Genomic DNA, 16,754 nt, shown 5'->3' with positions numbered 1-16,754 from the left:
TTTGTGTCTGTGATTGGCAGGGTCTGTTCCAGGTGCTGGGGCTGTAGCAGTGAATGGGACAGGCCAAGAAGACCTGTTTAACTGTGTAAAGCTTACATTCTAGTGAGGAGAGAGAGATGGACAGACAGACAGACATAAACCAACATGAACCTGTAAAGTGCACATTACTTCTGGTGGCTGGGAGTGTGATGGGAGGGAAAGAAGGCTGGAAGCAAAGGGGGCCCAGATGGCTGCGGAAGTGGCCGAGGCTGCGGCTCTGGGTGGGTGATGGGGCAGGCCTCACCCACAGACCCTCACAGCAAGGGAGGAGTGAGGAGCGCTGGGGGAGGGCCCTCCAGGCCAAGAGAAGCACACAGCCTCGGGCTGAGGGCTGGTGGAGACCCTGCAAAGTCAGTGAGGCTGGCGTGAAGCAAGCGAGGGAGACAGCAGAGGGCAATCCTGTCAGCTGGCAGCAGCCTTTGGGCCATTCCAAGCACTGTGGCTTTGATTCAGAGTCAAAGGAGGAGTTATGGGGGGTGGAAGGGGCGGAGGGTTGGGGGGATGGTAGGGTTCTGAGCCCAGAGGGATGTTCTAACTTAAATTTAAAAGGCTCACTTAGGCTGCCCTGGGGATGTCAGAGTGTGGCCGGGCAAGGACCCGGTGTGGAGGCTCCAGGAGGGCAGGCCCACAGCCCCAGCACCCAGACAGGGCCCCGTGTACAGGGAACCAGGGAACGCAGGGGCCCATCCAGAACTCAGCCTAGGGGCACCCAGTGCTGCGAGCACACCCGCAGAGGGTGCAGGGACCATGGGCTTTCCAGGAGGCACTGCCACATCCCCTGCAACTGTGCCCCACTGAGGCTGCTGCACCCCGAGTGACCCTTCTCCTCCCCCTCAGCCTCCTCAGCAGGACAAGGGGAAGCTGCCAGAGGAGAGGCCTCCACACCCCCTCCCTCTAAGCTTCCAGCCCTACGGAGACATCAGCAGGGTCCCTGTGCCCCACGGCTGGGGCTGCACACGGACCCCCAGATCTCCTCTGTGCCTTCCTCCCCATCGCAGATCCCTGTTGCCGTGCCTCTGGCTGACACTGGCATGCTCTGCCTGGGACCCCCTCCTTTTCTGCAAGTCCTCATTCTCCACCATACCCCAACAGCAGAGAACCTCTGCCTGGGAAGGCAAGGCTTAGAGGAAAGGGAGGGGCTGTCCTGCTCACCCCCACCTCAGAAAAGCCACTGCCCCTCCCATCCAAGCCCAGGTGCAGGGGAGGAACCAGCAGCACAGGGCAGCCACCTACCCACGCAGTCCTTCCGGTTCCAGTGGAGCCGCCTCCCCGGGGGACAGACGCACTCGTAGCTGCCCTTGGTGTTGATGCAGCCCTGGTCACAGCTCCCGTTGCTCATGCTGCACTCGTCCACATCTGGAAGCACAGCGGGCGTAAGGGCAGAGGGGAGGCTGGCGGCTGGCAGGGGAAGGGACCACCCGGTGCAAGAGGGAGAGAGTCTCCTGACCCCACCGAGTTGGACAGCATCACGGGATGCAGATGAGCAGTGCACGCGCCACAGGCGCACACACGCCTGGGTTTATAAGGCTCCTCACAGACCCCAATGTCCCTTCCCCCAGGAACCTCGGTCATTTTCTGAACTCAAGCAGCTGCACCCCAGGCTAGGGGGCAGAGGAGGTGGCACACGATTAAAGTTCCAACCCAGCCAGGTTTTGTGGCGCAGGGAATGAGCACTGCTCCAGGGATTGTGAAACTGATTTTACCGTGGGACTCTGGACAAGCCCTTTTCTAGCCCCAGGTCCCCTGTGGTACAACAGACACCAGGGTGAAGGAGGTCACCGCTAAGGCCCTTCCTCCTCTGACCAAAAGCACCTGCTGGAGCTGGGGGAAGGGGCCGGGCCCCACATTCTGTTAGTTCTTGAGCTGCCTGCACTCGGCAGGCCCAGGGAAGGGGTGCCCAGGTTTTTGAGAGTCTTTCCAGAAGAATCTGTAGCCCACCTCCAGAAGCCCAAGCACCAGCTGCGTCCTGATCACATTCTTGCCTCACCCTGTCTGATCTTCAAGTGGCCTGGCATCCTGAGTGTGGCTACCCCCAGGTCACAGAAAAGGAAGAGACAAGGGGACCGTCCTTGGCTTCCCAATCTTCACCCACCACGCCCATAAACACCAAGTCCCAGCAGCCTGGCTCTGGTTCCTAAATACATCTAGAAACTTCCTCTTTGTTCTGTCCCTGCCCACCCTGCCCCGGCTCCAGCAGTGCACGCCCCCATGCCTGGAGCTGTCTTCCCAGTGGTACCCTGGATTCCACTCTCCTTTCCACGTGGCCACTGGGGCATCTAGTTCCCTCAACCTGACCATATCACACCCCTGCTTAAACCCTCCACAGGCTTCTCATCTGACTGGGAATAAACCCCCAACTCCCCTGCGGGCTCACGCAGCCTGCATGGTGGGATGGCGCCCCCTATCTGCATCTTCCTCTGAGCTCCCTCCTGCGGGCTCCAGCCCTGTGGCTGCCTCTCGGTCCTTCTGTCCACTGCTTTCTCATGCGGATCCCTCTGGAGTGCCTCCCCATCCCCCAGCCAAACACTCCCCCTTGAGGATCCCGAATTGCCCCTCTACTCTGCCCCTCTCTGCTGTAAGCCTCCCTGGAACGAGCTGTCTGGAATTTCCATGTATTGGCTGTCCCTGCTCCTGGCCCGGGTTCTCTAGTAAATGGGGTTTCTAGCTCCGTGCCCATCTGGCCAAGGCCTGGCGCTGGCAGAGACCTGCTACCCACCTCTAACCGTTCCCTGCTACCCCTTGTCTCCCCAGCCCTGCCCCACTTGTCCTTGGCTGAGCCCCTCTGCCCAGCAGTCCCCGTCCTTGCTGAGGCCTCGGGCCCCCCAGGGTTGAGGGCAGCGTTGGGATGCGGGGTGCAGTGTAGGTGGCCGTGCGGCCAGGCGCGTGCCTCGGGGGGGAGGTGGCCCTGGCGGGCAGGCTGCAGACCTCCGCAGTGGGTTGTCCCGTAGAGGATGTAGCCGCGGTGACACAGGCACTGGAAGCTGCCCGGGGAGTTGATGCAGATATGGTCACAGGTCCGCTCGAAGGAGCACTCGTCGATGTCTGCGTGGCCACAGGGAGACAAAGTTGGGGGAGGAGTTTGAGGGAGTGGTGGGTGGGCACGGCCTGTCACTCTCAGTCACTCAAGGCACATCTGTGGACACACAGTCCCTGGGCGGAGGCGCAGCACAGCACCGACCCGCAGGAAATGGGAGACTCCTTCTTGCTGCTGGATTTTCCATTGTGTCTCCATTAGCCTTCTGTTTCTGGGTTGGGAGCCACCTCACATCTTTTCTGGAGATGAGCAGGGCAGAAACATTGTGAATGGAAGGGATTATTATGAATCTCTGCCATTTTATTATCTCACAGTCAACTCTGATTAGGAGTGGTAGAGAGGCATTGAATCCACACCTGCAGGAAATGGACTGCGGCTGGCCCTAGGGCCCTGGGGGGGCAGCTGACTTGGGACATAAATCTAGGCCTCTTGGATGCTGACCAAAGCATCTTTCCCCATCACCCCATGATGGTTCTTGAGAAAATAAGGAAAACCACACAAGTAACAAGAGAAGAGGAAATATGCCACCCATAAAGGTCAAAAAGGGAGCTCTGATAGAATGTGAAATGTGATGATGAGCTTCCTGGCAGCCAAAGTAAAAAGGGAAAGAGGGAAGGTCATGGGGTGTTTGTTCCTGGAAAGGAAAAAATGAACCACCATGTTGACTGGAGACAAGTCTGTCCTGGCCATAAATTCTGAGGAAAATGGCTGTTATGGGACAGTTGATCGGGACCCCTGAAGGCAAAACAGAAGCCAACCTGCCCCTCCTTGGGCACAGCAATTAAGAGTTCATTCTTTGAAAACATTAGCTCATGTAATTTCACAAATATTTGTAATATATGCATATTTATAAAAACATTAACACAAGGAAGAAATTGTGCATGGGTGCTCAGAGGCGAGTGTGCTCCCTCCCAGGGAGGATCTGGGATCTCCTGGTGCTTGCAGCACCTGGGCTAAAATCTGAAGGATGGGACCAGCCTGGAATGAGCGAATGAATGTGGAGGAAGGGTGCTCCAGGCAGTGGCTAGGAGGTAAGAGCATGGGGTGCCCAGGGGACGCACCTGTTCCCTTGGGCCCAGCCCCATCTGAACTCCCCTTCCCTCCCAGGAGCCACCCTGGCAGGTCCACTTGTGTGGAGCCCAAGGGGGACTGGGTGGGGGGGTGTCTGGGGTCCCCTGAGTGCCAAGCAAAGGAGCATGGACCCTTCCCTGCTGGACCTGTGGAGCCCACAGCCCCAAGTCCTCAGAAAGATGAGCCTGGAAGGGGGTGGAAAAAGATACAGGTAGGGGTGGGGCGGGTGAGGACAGGGCCTCACAAGCAATCTCACCTCCTCCTCGATAGCCACCTGCCTCTTTCAGGGGGCAGCTGGGATGCAAGGTCAAGGGCTCTCCTCAGCCCTCTGCAGAACTTGGCAAGGCCAATAGGAAAGTCAAAGTCAGAGGAACCCTGATAGGGCCTGGACAGACGCTGTACTCCTGACCAGACCTCAGGCCCTGAGGAGAAGACATGGCCAGGATGCCCGTCCAGGGACGAAGAGGCTGAGCCTGGGGAAGGGAGCGGCTGGCCTGGGGCACACATGATTCTGAGGACGGCAGGCCCTGGCCTCAGTCTCGCCAGCCTCCTGCTTTTACATTCCTCAGGGACCTTGTGGGAGCCCAGCCCTCGCTCCTCAGGGCCTCACCCTGCCCCGTGCCAGCCCCTGAGCTGCAGTGACAGGCAGAAGCACAGCCCAGTACCCAGACAAGGCCACATGCTGCCCACAACTGCTGGTACCCCGCAGGCACAAAACCACCAGACCACAGCTGGATAATCATCAGGGAAGGAGAGCCCCTGCCCTGCTCCATGGGGTGCCCCACCTCCTGCACTTTCTCCCAGTGTGGGTCCCACAGGGTACCTGTCTCCTTCTTCATGGCCTCATCCGGCCCCACCAAGTTCCCTGTGGTCCCCTAAACCTCCTCAGGCTGGCAGTGCCATCTCCTGGGTGCGTTTCCCTCCCTGGCTCCTCCTGGAAAATCCCTACTCACCCCTCGAGCATTTCACCAACGGGCCCTCCCCCGTAGCCTTCCCTGACCCCGCTCTGCACTGCCAGCCTCTGGGCTCCCGCTGCATCCTGGATCTCACTAGACTTGTCCTGGGCCGGGATTCTTGGCTTCTGCCCAGACCCCTCCTTCTCATTAGCCTTGTTCCCAGAAGGTGAGGATTGTTCGAGAGTGCCTGCCTGCAATGTGCAACGCTTTCCAACAGATGGCAGCACCCCACCTCCGAAGCCAGAGGAGTTCGATGCTGGGAGGCCCGTGGGCCACCTGGGAAGGGAGGGGCTCGGTGAGCTGATGAGCTCGGCCACCAGCTCCCTCTGCCACCTGGGACATGTGCTGAAGCCCTCCCGGGCCTCAGTGTCCCATCAATAAAAGGAACAGATTGGACTCCATGTCCCCTAGAGTCATAAGGGACCCCGTTCCCTCGGGCCCAGCCCCATCCTCACTCCCCTCCCCTCCTAGGAGCCCGTGTCAGCCCAGGAGGGGAAGGGGCACAATCCCGCTGGTCCCGAGGGCCACCCGGGGCATGGCAGGGGCTCACCCTGGCAGGTGCGCTCGTCGGTGAGTAGCTTGTAGCCCTTCCGGCAGCCGCACTCGAAGCTGCCCACGGTGTTGCGGCAGAAGTGGTCGCAGCCTCCGTTGTTGACCAGGCACTCGTTGATGTCTGTGGGAGCCAAGGGGGATGGAGGAGTGAGAGCCAGGAGAATCAGCTTGTGTGACCAGCGAGGGGACGACAGGCTAGCGGCGGGGGATGACACTGCCCTGACTTGCCTGGTGCCCACTTCCCAGGCTGGCTGCTGGCTCCCCAGCTGTGCAGAGGGTTGGGGGCCCTGTCTCGCACAGGTCAGGGTTGGGGCTGGGTTGTACCGGGAAGGGCCAGCTCCCCAAGCTTCATCACTTCCCCTGAGACTTGGCAAGCCTGGGATGTGAGACATTGAGTAGAGAGGAACTGATGGCTGCTGTGCCCGGCAAGAAAGCAGGGACGGCGACTCTCCCATGTCCTCTCATCTGCAGGTTCAGGGAGGCCGCCTGGCCAGCAGGGAGGCTGAAGCAGGCAGGCACCACTTCTGGTGACCTCCGCAAGCTCCTGGACCCCTGAGCCTTAGCCTCCTGCCTGCAGAGCGAGGACAGGAAGTGCACCCACTTTGAAGGACATCACGAGGACTAGGTGACAAAACATTTCCACTGTGCCGGTGCTTGGTCAGCGCTCAAGAAACCTTTTTCAAAAAGTAGGCATTTTTGCCTCTGTTTGAGGAGTAGACTGAGGCTTAGAGAGGGAAAGCACCTGCTTCAGGAGGCTTCAGAAGGTAAGTGGGGAGCTGGGCTATGCAGCGGGCCTGACGCTCCCCCCTTTCCCAGCCTGACTCCCGGCCTGTTTGTTTGAGCTGTTTCTTCGCTTGGCAGTAAACGAGTTGTGGTATGCTCCGAAGGTTGCCTGGCCCAATCCCGTGTAATAAATGATGCCATCCCGAGCAACTCTGCCAGTCAGCCTCTGCTTGCACGCCTCCAGCGACAGGGAACTTTCTCCCTCCCAGCATGGCCTGCTGGCCGATGCCTCACAGATGTCTTCCTCACCGTAAACACAGCACTGACCCTTGTGAGCCCCCATGCTCCTGCCCTGAGTTGCCTGGTGCCCACTTCCCAGGCTGGCTGCTGGCTCCCCAGCTGTGCAGAGGGTTGGGGGCCCTGTCTCGCACGGGTTCTGCCCCCTTGTTGGGCCCATTTGGGCTTTGCCCTTAGGACCTGGGCCAGCCTGGCATTCTGTGCCGTTAGAGGTCCCTGTCCCCAAGGGGCCTCTTCTCTAAGGGACACAGTCTCAGCTACTCCCAAATTCCTCTTGGGTCCCGGACTCCAGGCCCCCATGCTGGCCACCCCCTCCAGACTCTCTCCAGCAATGAGTAACAAAAATAAGAGGTTTTATTTCTACACTGTGGGCTAGCTTAAAAAAATAATCAGTGCTGGCCGGGCATGGTGGCTCATGCCTGTAATCCCAGCACTTTAGAAGGCTGAGGCAGGTGGATCACCTGAGGTCGGGAGTTCGAGAGCAGCCTGACCAACACGGAGAAACCCTATCTCTACTAAAAATACAAAATTAGCTGGGCGTGGTGGCGCATGCCTGTAATCCCAGCTACCCGGGAAGCTGAGGCAGGAGAATGGCTTGAACCCAGGAGGTGGAGGTTGCGGTTAGCCAAGATCTTGCAATTGCATTCCAGCCTGGGCAATAAAAGTGAAACTGCATCTCAAAAAAAAAAAAATAATAATAATCGGTGCTGGCTTTCAGGACGGTGGTCTCACCCTGACTTGGAGAAGCAAAAAGGAGGCAGTGGAAGAGGCCCTTCCAGGGAGGACAATGGGAAGAGCAGCTCCTATTGGTCACTGGCCACATCTCAGCAGACCTGCCAGATGCAGATTCCAGCATCTGCAGAGCCCGTCCTGGGCATGGTTGCTGAGCCAGGTACCTGAAGGCCCTGTCCAGTGTCACTGGCACCGCTCTGTGTGGAAGGTAAGCCTGCCCCCACTTTACAGATGGCACTGAGCCCCGTAGAGGCAACTTGTTCCTGGCACTGCTCCTCCGACCTCAGGCCGGCCCATGTCACTCTCACTTTTTTTCTTCAAACCAAACAGGCTGGACTTGCTACCTGCCCAAAGTCCTAAAGCAATGTTTCCAGGGAACGTCCCCCAATGATGACAAAACCAGGCTATTAGAGGTCAAATCTCTGGTCAAGAATATTAGAGGAGTGTGGGGCTGAGATGCCCACGTGGCTCTCTGGGAGCCTCGGGGAGGGACATGCCATGTACTTCCTGCTGTCATCTCATGTGACCTTCAAACCAACCCAGACAACAGGGCTCCCATTTTACAGACGAGGTCACGGCACTACACGCAGAAGCCGGGTCTCAGCCAGCACCATCCAAACCCAAAGACGGGCCTGCTGCAGCACGTCACGCTGGCCCTGCAGCCACCAAGAAAGAGATATGAAGCCCAACTGTGCTGGTCCAGGGAGGAGGCTTAGGAATCTCTATCATTCCTTCCCCCCCCAGCCCCGGGATTATAGGCAGATGGGGAATTTCTAGATAGAAGTCTCAGGTAGAAGAACAGAGGCCCATCTCGGCTCTGCCTCAGTTAGCTGTGTGATGTTGGGCAGGGAAAGGCACCTCTCTGAGCCTTAGGGTCCCATCTGCAAACCGGGCTGCTAAATGGTGCCTCTCCTAGCATCGCCTCTCCCAGAATCCTCAGCAAACTGAAATGAGCTGAGGCTGCTAAGCAGACAGGGGAAGCACGTGATCATTCTCACCACTCCTGCCTCCTCAGTGGAGCCTCAGGCCTTCCAGAACCCCCAGCCCCATCCCCTGCCCCATCTGGGCCTGTCTGCTAAGGGGCTGTCATAGCAACCAGACAGGCAGAGAGAGGCATGTTTGCCTGAGGCCCAGGCTGGTGTAGCTGGCTGCCTGGGGGGTCAGGATGGAGGGAAGCCCCCTCCTCACACTACCTCAGGATATAGTGAAGCGGGTGCTGGGCTCATGGCCCCTGGGGTGCAGCTTCTGTGCTTCTCTGCCCTTCTGCTCCTCCCTGGGTTCCCACCCCACCGCCCCCCGCCAGGCAGCCAGCACCACCTTCCACACACAAATCTGGCTGAGTCCCCGCCTGCTGGCCAGCATTCTGAGTCTGCTAGGATGTGGGCCCTCCCTCTGCAGAGGCTCCCAGCGCTTCCCTTCCAGCCCGGCCAGGCGGCCTTGCCTCCTCTCTCCAGCCTGCTTGGCTCCTACCCTGGCAGCCTGGACTCCAGCGACCGCACCCAGTACAGCCACAGCCCCCCTCTCACCTGCTGACCCGAGCCCTGGGAAAAACGGCCCTTCCAGAAAGCCTTTCTCAGTGTTTTTCCAGAGGCAGTAGCCCCCTCTTCACGGGACCTGCCTTTGGGGGCATGAGAGGGCCTTGGGACACAGACTTGGGGGTGTCTGTTCCTGTCTGGTGCCCCAGGGCCCAGCGTGAGTGTCTAGGAACACTCACTGAATGAATGAATGGGTCAGGGTGACTCCAGACAATGGAGCGGGTCTGAGGGTTGAGGGAAGGGTGGGGTCTTGGGCCACTGAGTGGACTATTTGTGTGCATCAGCCAGGGTTGGAGCTTCAGTGCGTGTGCATGGGGGCAGGGCGATGGGGTGAGCTATAGGGACGCACAGGACACTGGTTCTGGCTCCCTCCTGCCCATCTCACGTGGGGGACCATGTAGGGGAGGGCTTTTGGGTGGGAGCAGAGGGAGGGCACAGGGTCATGGGCTGGCATCATCCTGGAGTGCCCAGGAGGGAGGGCCAGCTGCTGGGCGGGGCTGGCCAGTTGGCGGTCACTCGAGGGCATCATTGCTCCCACTCGGGTAAAAGCCCTGGCTGTGGCCTGCCTGGCCCAGATCACTGCAGAGGGAGGAGAGGAAACAGGTGGTAGGTAGGGGGTTCTCCCAGATTGTTCTGGAGAGAAGAGGGGCTGGTGTCCCTGAGGGAAATGCAGGCTCCCGCTGAGGAAGGGAAGATGCATGTCTGCTTTCTCTCACTGCCAGCCACCGGCCCTTCCCTGCTTCCTTCAGCTACAGTCACTTTCCCATCCTCCCAACTCCTCACTTGCCAATGGCAAGCAGCAGTCCTGCATCCTTATTCTTGAGGCCCAGGATCCCCTTCCTCTTGGAGGGACCGATTAGCAAGATAACCGCCTCCCAACACAAACGGGCACGGTACCCAACAGGGAGCCCTTGAGACGAGGGCTTAGGCACATCTTCCAGGCCCCCCTCGTCCCCAACATTTAGACAAAACCTCCCAACTTTCCCACCCCTGCCTCCACCTGCCCACGTGACCCCCACCTGCCCGGGGTTTGCAGCCTTGGGTTGTCCAAGCCCGCTGTGACCTTTGTTCTCCAGCCACTCCTCTTGCTTGACATTGACATTTTGGCTTTCAGAAAACATGGAGCCTTTGAACTCTCTCCTTTGAGATCCTCCCCAGACCCTGCCAAGATCAGGGTGTGCACCTGACCGAGGAGCCAGACCCTGGGGCCAGGGCCTTCAATTTGCTGGGAATCCTCCTGCCTGCGCCTCTCCAGCCAGGGCTGGGAACACACCAACGACACCAGCCCTGGGGCTGGAGGCCACCGTCTGGTTTCTCAGGCTCCCTGAGGTGGTCCTGTGGGCAGTTCTAGCCAGTCCCTTGGTGCTGAAATGTGGGCATCTATAGACATGTCTAGTCTCTGCCTTCTCTATGTCTGCTGCCAGTCCTGCCTTGGCACTGCCACGAGCCTGAGTGACAGCAGCTGTGCCTGGCTGCTCTTCCAGACCCTACTGTGACCCCACTGTGGCCAGGGTCAGTTCAAAATGAAAACCTGGGCGTGAGCCTCCCCTGCCCAGTGCTGACTGGGACCTGGCCAAGCTTGTAGGGTAGCCCTGGGCCTTGCGCCATCTGGCCCGCCTCCTTTGCATCCTTCCCAGTCCCAGGTCCTTGAACCCGCAGGCCTCTGGCAACAGTCACAGTGCTGAAAATGCTTCCCCTGTGCCCACCATTGCCTGATAAACGCCTCTTCCCCTCAGCCCTCCCCGGCCTCCCCCGACCTCCTGCCATACTGAACTTCTCTATCCCACACCAAGCAGTCTGTAATACTCAATGATCTTAGTGATTGTAAAAATGAAAACCTGTCTTCCGCACTCAGTAGAGGACCCTTAGAGGCAGGAACCGTCTCTTTTATTCATCCTGTCTCACTGGAACCTGCATACAATAGGAGCCCAGAAAACATACCAGTTCCGGGAGCGAGTGAGATGATCTCTGACCTTGGCCAGTGGGAGCCAGGACCCTAAGGGCTCTGAGTGCAGCCACAGGCCCAGGGCTGGGCGTCCACGGAGGAGGTTTGGCCAAAGGGCTGAGTGGGGCAGCCTGGTGAAAGGGCCCCGACTGTTTGAAGAGCAAAGGAAATGTGGTTGGGTTGGGGGGCGTTGGGGGGTCGCCTTGGGGCTGTGGACATCACTCCTGAGCGCCACCCTACCCTCAGAGCCAGAAGCAGAGCAGGAGGAAACGAGTGTCCCTTGGGCTACCGAGGGATGGTTAGGGGTCAGCAGTGGGAGCCCCAATCCCAGTAGCCCCCTCTTGGGCCACATGCCTGCCCTGCACCAGGCCCCCTTCTGGCCCAGACAGGGTGGCTCCTGGCCTCCAGACCCCATTCCAGCAGCCCCAGCCTTGCCCGAGGAATTAAGCTCTGCCTGCCCTTCTGGCCCTCCGAAGGCAAATGCTGGCAGGCTGTGCCATCGCTGGGCTGTGAAGATGCCCAGATCTGCGCAGACCTTGGGCTTCCTCGGCCAGTCACTCCTGGCACTGAGTCATGTGGCGAGGACTCAGACGCCACCCACCTGCCCACTTGCCTGCCAGGAACGCACCAAGGCTATTAACAGGCTGAGCAGTGGCCACAGAAGGGCTTTATTTTCAAATAAACAGGCGGAAGCACTGTTATTTCTGTCAATAATCATTCAGTTCTTCCCAGCAAGTTGGCAAGGAAGAAGTCATACACTGTACAAAAAGACATTTATTTTTACAGGCTTAAAAAAAGTCCACCTCAAGCTATTTTAAGTCACCCTAACCTCCACTTTCAATATTTTCCCCGATGGGACTTTGGAAGTTCCAGTTCCTCTCCCCTCCACATCCTGCTCTCTAGGCTCTCCCTTCCTGGCGAAGTGTGGGAGTACTGCCCAGCGCTGGGGTGGGGGCGTTTAGAGGGTGGTCTGGAGCAATGCTGGGGGCACTGAACGCTGCCCCTCACCCTTCTGCACAGGGGGCTCTGGCACTCAGGCCTAACACCCTGCCCCAGGGCCCACAGCTTCTTGGGGCTCCGTCCGTCCTTTGGGGGTAGCTGGACCTCCTCATCTGCAGGGCTGTCTCGGGAGCCCATCCAGCTCTCCTCTCCCAGCTCCCTGGGCTTCCTGTTTCCCAAGGGTCCCCTCAACCCAGGAGGTACTCAGTAAGTCTCTGTGGGGTGACTCAGGGGACAAGTGGGAGGATACACCTCTGCCTTCCCTCACCGCCAGCTACCGGCAGCCCAGCCCTGTCCCTCCTTCCTTCAACCACAGTCACTCTCAGGTCTTCCTGACTCCTCATTTTCTGATGACAAGCAGAAGTCCTGAGTCCTTATCTTTCTTTTTTTTTTTTTTGAGACAGAGTCTCGCTCTGTCACCCAGGCTGGAGTGCAGTGGCGCGATCTTGGCTCACTGCAAGCTCCGCCTCCCGGGTTCACGCCATTCTCCTGCCTCAGCCTCTCCAAGTAGCTGGGACTACAGGTGCCCGCCACCACGCCCAGCTAATTTTTTGTATTTTTAGTAGAGACGGGGTTTCACCATGGTCTCAATCTCCTGACCTCGTGATCCACCCGCCTCGGCCTCCCAAAGTGCTGGGATTACAAGTGTGAGCCACCGTGCCTGGCCGAGTCCTTATCTTTTCAGATGGGATCCCCCTAGCCTCGCCCCCCCTAGTAGTGACACACTGTCCTTATTTTTCCTGGCATGAGTAGACCTGCGTGTCCCAGATGGCCCTGTACCAGACTGTCCCCACCAGCTCTGCAAGACCCACTGCAACCAAAGGTCAAGGGGTTCGGAAACGCACCACATTCTACGCACCTTGGGAAGCCACACTATCACTGAGGGCCCAGGAAGTCCCACAGCAGAGACGCTGGCTTAACTGTTTAACCCAGTGTGCAGCCAAATTCTCTGACATCAGTGCCTTTTTGGCCCAGGAACCTGCTGATGTGCCGTGGGACCTGCGTTCTCTGGAACTCTGCTGGGGACCCTGCTGCTGGCCAGCCTTCCCTCTTCCTGGCCTCTCCAACAGCAATGCAAATGATTGCCACGTGTCCTTTCCCACAGCCGCACGTAGCCCCCGTTCAGCCCAGCCCTGGGCCCGGCTATGCAAGCACACGGAGGCTCTTGGCCAGGCCACTACAGGCGGGGGCGCCCACACAGCTCCACATGCTGACCTTTGCATGTCTTCCCGTCCGGCTGCAGTGTGAATCCAACGGGGCAGCTGCATCGCACGCCGGTGGCTGTGTCCTTGCACGTCCGGTCGCAGCCTCCGTTATTGACTGCACACGTCTCTGGGGAGGGAAAGAGACAGAGACCTCAGTCTCCTTGGACAGAAGCCACTGGCTTTCCCCTTCTGTGGAGAGATCTTCTATGAGACAGGAGACCCGGGTTCAAGCTCTGGCTCTGATATACTCTCTGGCTGTGGGACTCTAGGGAAGCTGTGCTGCCTGAGCCTCAAGCTCCCCATCTGTGAAATGGGGGAATGCCACCATTCCTGTGGGGCTGTGTGTGGTGAGGGATGAGTACACTGTCTGCAAACTGCAGAGGGCTGTGCTTATACAGAGGCTGCTGCCAACAGGGTCAAAACTACCATCTGGGGCCAGACTGGCCTGGCTGTATTTAACTGCCCAAGGCTGGATTCCTAAACCTTTGACCTGCCTGGACTCAGACTCGAAGTCCAGGCTAGAGGTTACTTGGAGGTGACTGGGGCCCCCAAATGCATCTCAGTACGGACTGGCTTGTGGCCCCGGCCAGGGAGCTGAGGGGTAGGTTCCGAGGGCTCGCATACCATCCATCACCTTGATGAGGCTTTCAGCCCAACATCTGTTCTCACTGAGTGATACGCCAAAGGCATCTGGTTTTTGTCCACTTGAAGCTTGTCTAGTGCTTTTTTTTTTTTCTCCAAATTTCAAAGGGGCTAGAGTGGCTCAGGGCATAACCAAGGTCACTGAAGCCGTCATGCTGTGGGTGATCCCCCCCAGGCCTGGAGGAGGGGCTGGCAGAGCTGGCACACCAGGATGCTGGGGGCTCGTCCAGCCCTTGGGTCTCTGCCACCTGGGTTTCTTCCTGAGCATCTGGCAGGCTTTTATCTTGTGAAAACTGTGGCTGCGTGGGCTTCCCTCTTCGCCTTGCTGCTGGGAGGCAGAAAGCCAATGGGCGCCCATCTCTTATAACCTGGATCCCCCTGCCTGCCTTCGCCTCGGCATCACCTGGACTCCTGGCCCTGGTGTGCCTTCTCCCTTAAGCGTCTCCCTAATGGGTTTACTCTGTTCCTGTGCTGTGGGGTCTGCGTTTCTGCAGGCTGGGGGAATCAATGAATATATACCCTCAGCTGTCAGGACTCCCTGGTGCTAATTAAATTAAATGCATGTTGCCTTTCCTTTGAACTTCACCTTGTAGGGGTGTGCAGGGGGAAAGGGAAACCTCATGTTCCCCTCTGTGTGTGTGTGCGAGTGTGCATCTGAGATTCTGCAGGGCTGCAGTGGTGGGCGTCCTCCTCACGGTCATGGCTGAGCCATCGCCACCGTAGGATGAGCTGTGGGTGCCAGTAGAAGGTGGGTGGTCTTGACCCTGACACTCTTCCTGGCTCGCCCTCTGCGTGTCTCCTCAAATCCTGGACCTCAGCTGGGCATGGGTGGTTTCTATGAACCAGTCTTTTGCCCTCCCACCTCCTGCCACGGCACAGTGCTGGTCCCAGGGCTTGGACGCCTCCCTCCTGTTCCTCCTTCAAGGCCTGGCTCAGAGCCCACCTCCGCAAGGAGCCTCCCTGACACCGCAGACACGGAGGGAAGGTGTCATCCTCCCTTAGGCTCATACAGGTGGTATGACTGGCACTTGGCTGGCTTATGCCCTCTGGGCCATCTACTGGGATAGTGGAGGTGGGCAGGCCAGGGAATGAGTCCTGGCTGTCACTCACAGGGCCACCCAGGCAGCCACCCCTTGGGGCTGCACCTCCGCACTTACACCTGGAAATAAGGACGAGCCTTCTCTTCCAGGGCAGAGGTGAGGGTCAAATCAACCCGCTTACAAGCACCTGGCTTGTTAGTTTCCTCCCTGGGCTGACAACCAGAGAGGGAACTCCTGCCTCCCACTCCCAATCCAGGAGCCAATGGGCTCCCCTTCTGCCTCCCACTCCCAATCCAGGAGCCAATGGGCTCCCCTCCTGCCTCCCACCCGCGAATCCAGGAGCCAATGGGCTCCCCTCCTGCCTTCTCAGCTTTTCCTGTGCGAGAGCCCCCCTCTGGAGAGGCGGGCAGAGAATGTGCCTGTTTTCCAGGTGGAGGTAATTAAGGCTCAGGCCTTGGAGAGATGGGGGAACATGGCAGGGTGCAGAGGGTGGGGGGAGACAGCCGCTGAAAACTCAGGGCTGAGGGCACTGGGTCTCTGCGGAGGGGGAGGTGAGGTGTGGTGCAGGCTCTAGGGGCAGTGACCCTGAGCAATGGACCCGGCCAAACAGAGTCCAAGAATCCTGGAGGCTCTTCTCTTCCCTGAAGTCCCTAATGGGACTTGGAAGCTCCACCTGAAAGTCACCCGCTCTCTGGACCAGGCAGCTTGAGTTCCCGAGTTGCCTCAGTCTATGGCTGGTATGTAAACATCAGGCTTTGAACAAGGGGCTCTTAGTCCCTTAGGGCCTGTTCTTGGGTGCTGACCACCCCGCTCCACAGCAGGGGCCACGTGGTCACCATGGGCCGGGCCCTGCTCTGCCTCCCACTCTCATGCTCCTAGGCTGGTGGCTCCTGTGCCCTCCACTTCCCTGAAGAGGATCCCGTACGGAGCATCAGGAACTCGGCCCAAGGCTGTGCAGCCTCAGTGGCAGAGCTGGAGGGGACCTGCTCCATCTGAGTCTAACCCCCTTGGCTCCTCGCGGGCAGTGACCCACCTGGCAGCTCCAGGGCCCTACCACCAAGCATGTGCCACTGGACTCTTCATCATCCTCCTCTAGCAGCTCCTCCCCCAGTGCTCCCTGTCTGCAGGGATGCTACCCCTACCTGCCCCAAGCCGAAGACGATGAGCCCCCTCCTCTTCCCCTGGGACCCAGGGCCTGGGCCTGCTGCTTCCCCAGCACTTCCCAGCTCTAGCCCCTGCTCTTACTATGGCCAGGCCACTGCTGTCCTCCTGTGACTGTCACTGCCTCCCATGGTCCCTCCTCCAGATCACTGCCTCATCCTGGGCAGCCAGAGAAACGTGCCCACGTCAGGCTCATGTAGGAGCGCTGGGAGCCAGCAGTCCCTGGGACGTTCTCTGCCAGGCCCTGTGCAGGCAGGGAGGGTCAAGTGGAGGGAGCAGTCTGGCCTTAGGCCCGCCCTCACCTCTTCCCGCTTCGGGGCCTGGGGCAGGCTGCAGCCTCTTGCCTGGGCCTCCATCCCTCCTCTACAGCACAGGGATGGCCATTTCTGCGGTGCCCACCTCAGCCATATTGTGAGGTTTTTAGAGGTTCACTATAAATGCAAGACGGGTAGAGGGAGCAACAATGAAACTGACCGAGGTCCTTTGGGCTGAAGTGAGGGCTGGGGACTGAAGTCTACAATGACAGGACAGGCGGACCTGGTGGGGCCGAGCACCGCGTCCCTGGGAGTCTCCAAGCAGAGGCTCCCGTGCTGCTGCCGAGGAGGCCCCTGCCGTCTATGGCTAGCCTGGCCATCGCTCCAGCTCCCCCATCTCTCAGGGCCTCAAAAAACAGCCTCACTTCTCCTGTTCCTCAGGACCAGAGGCCACCAGACCTGGTATTAGGCCACGGCTGTCTCAGAGACAGTAAGAAAGCAGGCCAGGCCACCTTTACCACGGAGCCCCTCCAAATATAAGTGGCAAACAGGGCTCGGAGGCTGCAGCA

General features: G+C 58.9%; 1 protein-coding gene across 2 annotated transcripts in view; it reads right to left on the bottom strand.

Annotated features, from left to right (window-relative positions):
- SCUBE1 (signal peptide, CUB domain and EGF like domain containing 1) overlaps positions 1 to 16,754 on the bottom strand; it is a 140,002-nt gene that overhangs the window by 24,871 nt on the left and 98,377 nt on the right. For both annotated transcript variants that reach the window (XM_063622901.1, XM_055253153.2), the window contains 4 exons: positions 13,099 to 13,215; positions 5,651 to 5,773; positions 2,965 to 3,081; positions 1,273 to 1,395 (listed from right to left, as the gene is read on the bottom strand). In XM_063622901.1, coding sequence (XP_063478971.1) covers positions 1,273 to 1,395; positions 2,965 to 3,081; positions 5,651 to 5,773; positions 13,099 to 13,215 — 480 coding nt within the window. The remainder of the gene's footprint in view (positions 1 to 1,272; positions 1,396 to 2,964; positions 3,082 to 5,650; positions 5,774 to 13,098; positions 13,216 to 16,754) is intronic.

The sequence above is a fragment of the Symphalangus syndactylus genome, chromosome 18 (assembly GCF_028878055.3).
Source record: "Symphalangus syndactylus isolate Jambi chromosome 18, NHGRI_mSymSyn1-v2.1_pri, whole genome shotgun sequence".
NCBI classification, from domain to species: domain Eukaryota; kingdom Metazoa; phylum Chordata; class Mammalia; order Primates; family Hylobatidae; genus Symphalangus; species Symphalangus syndactylus.
The sequence above is the reverse complement of the archived record's forward strand: the minus strand, read 5'-3'. Positions and strand labels throughout refer to the sequence as shown.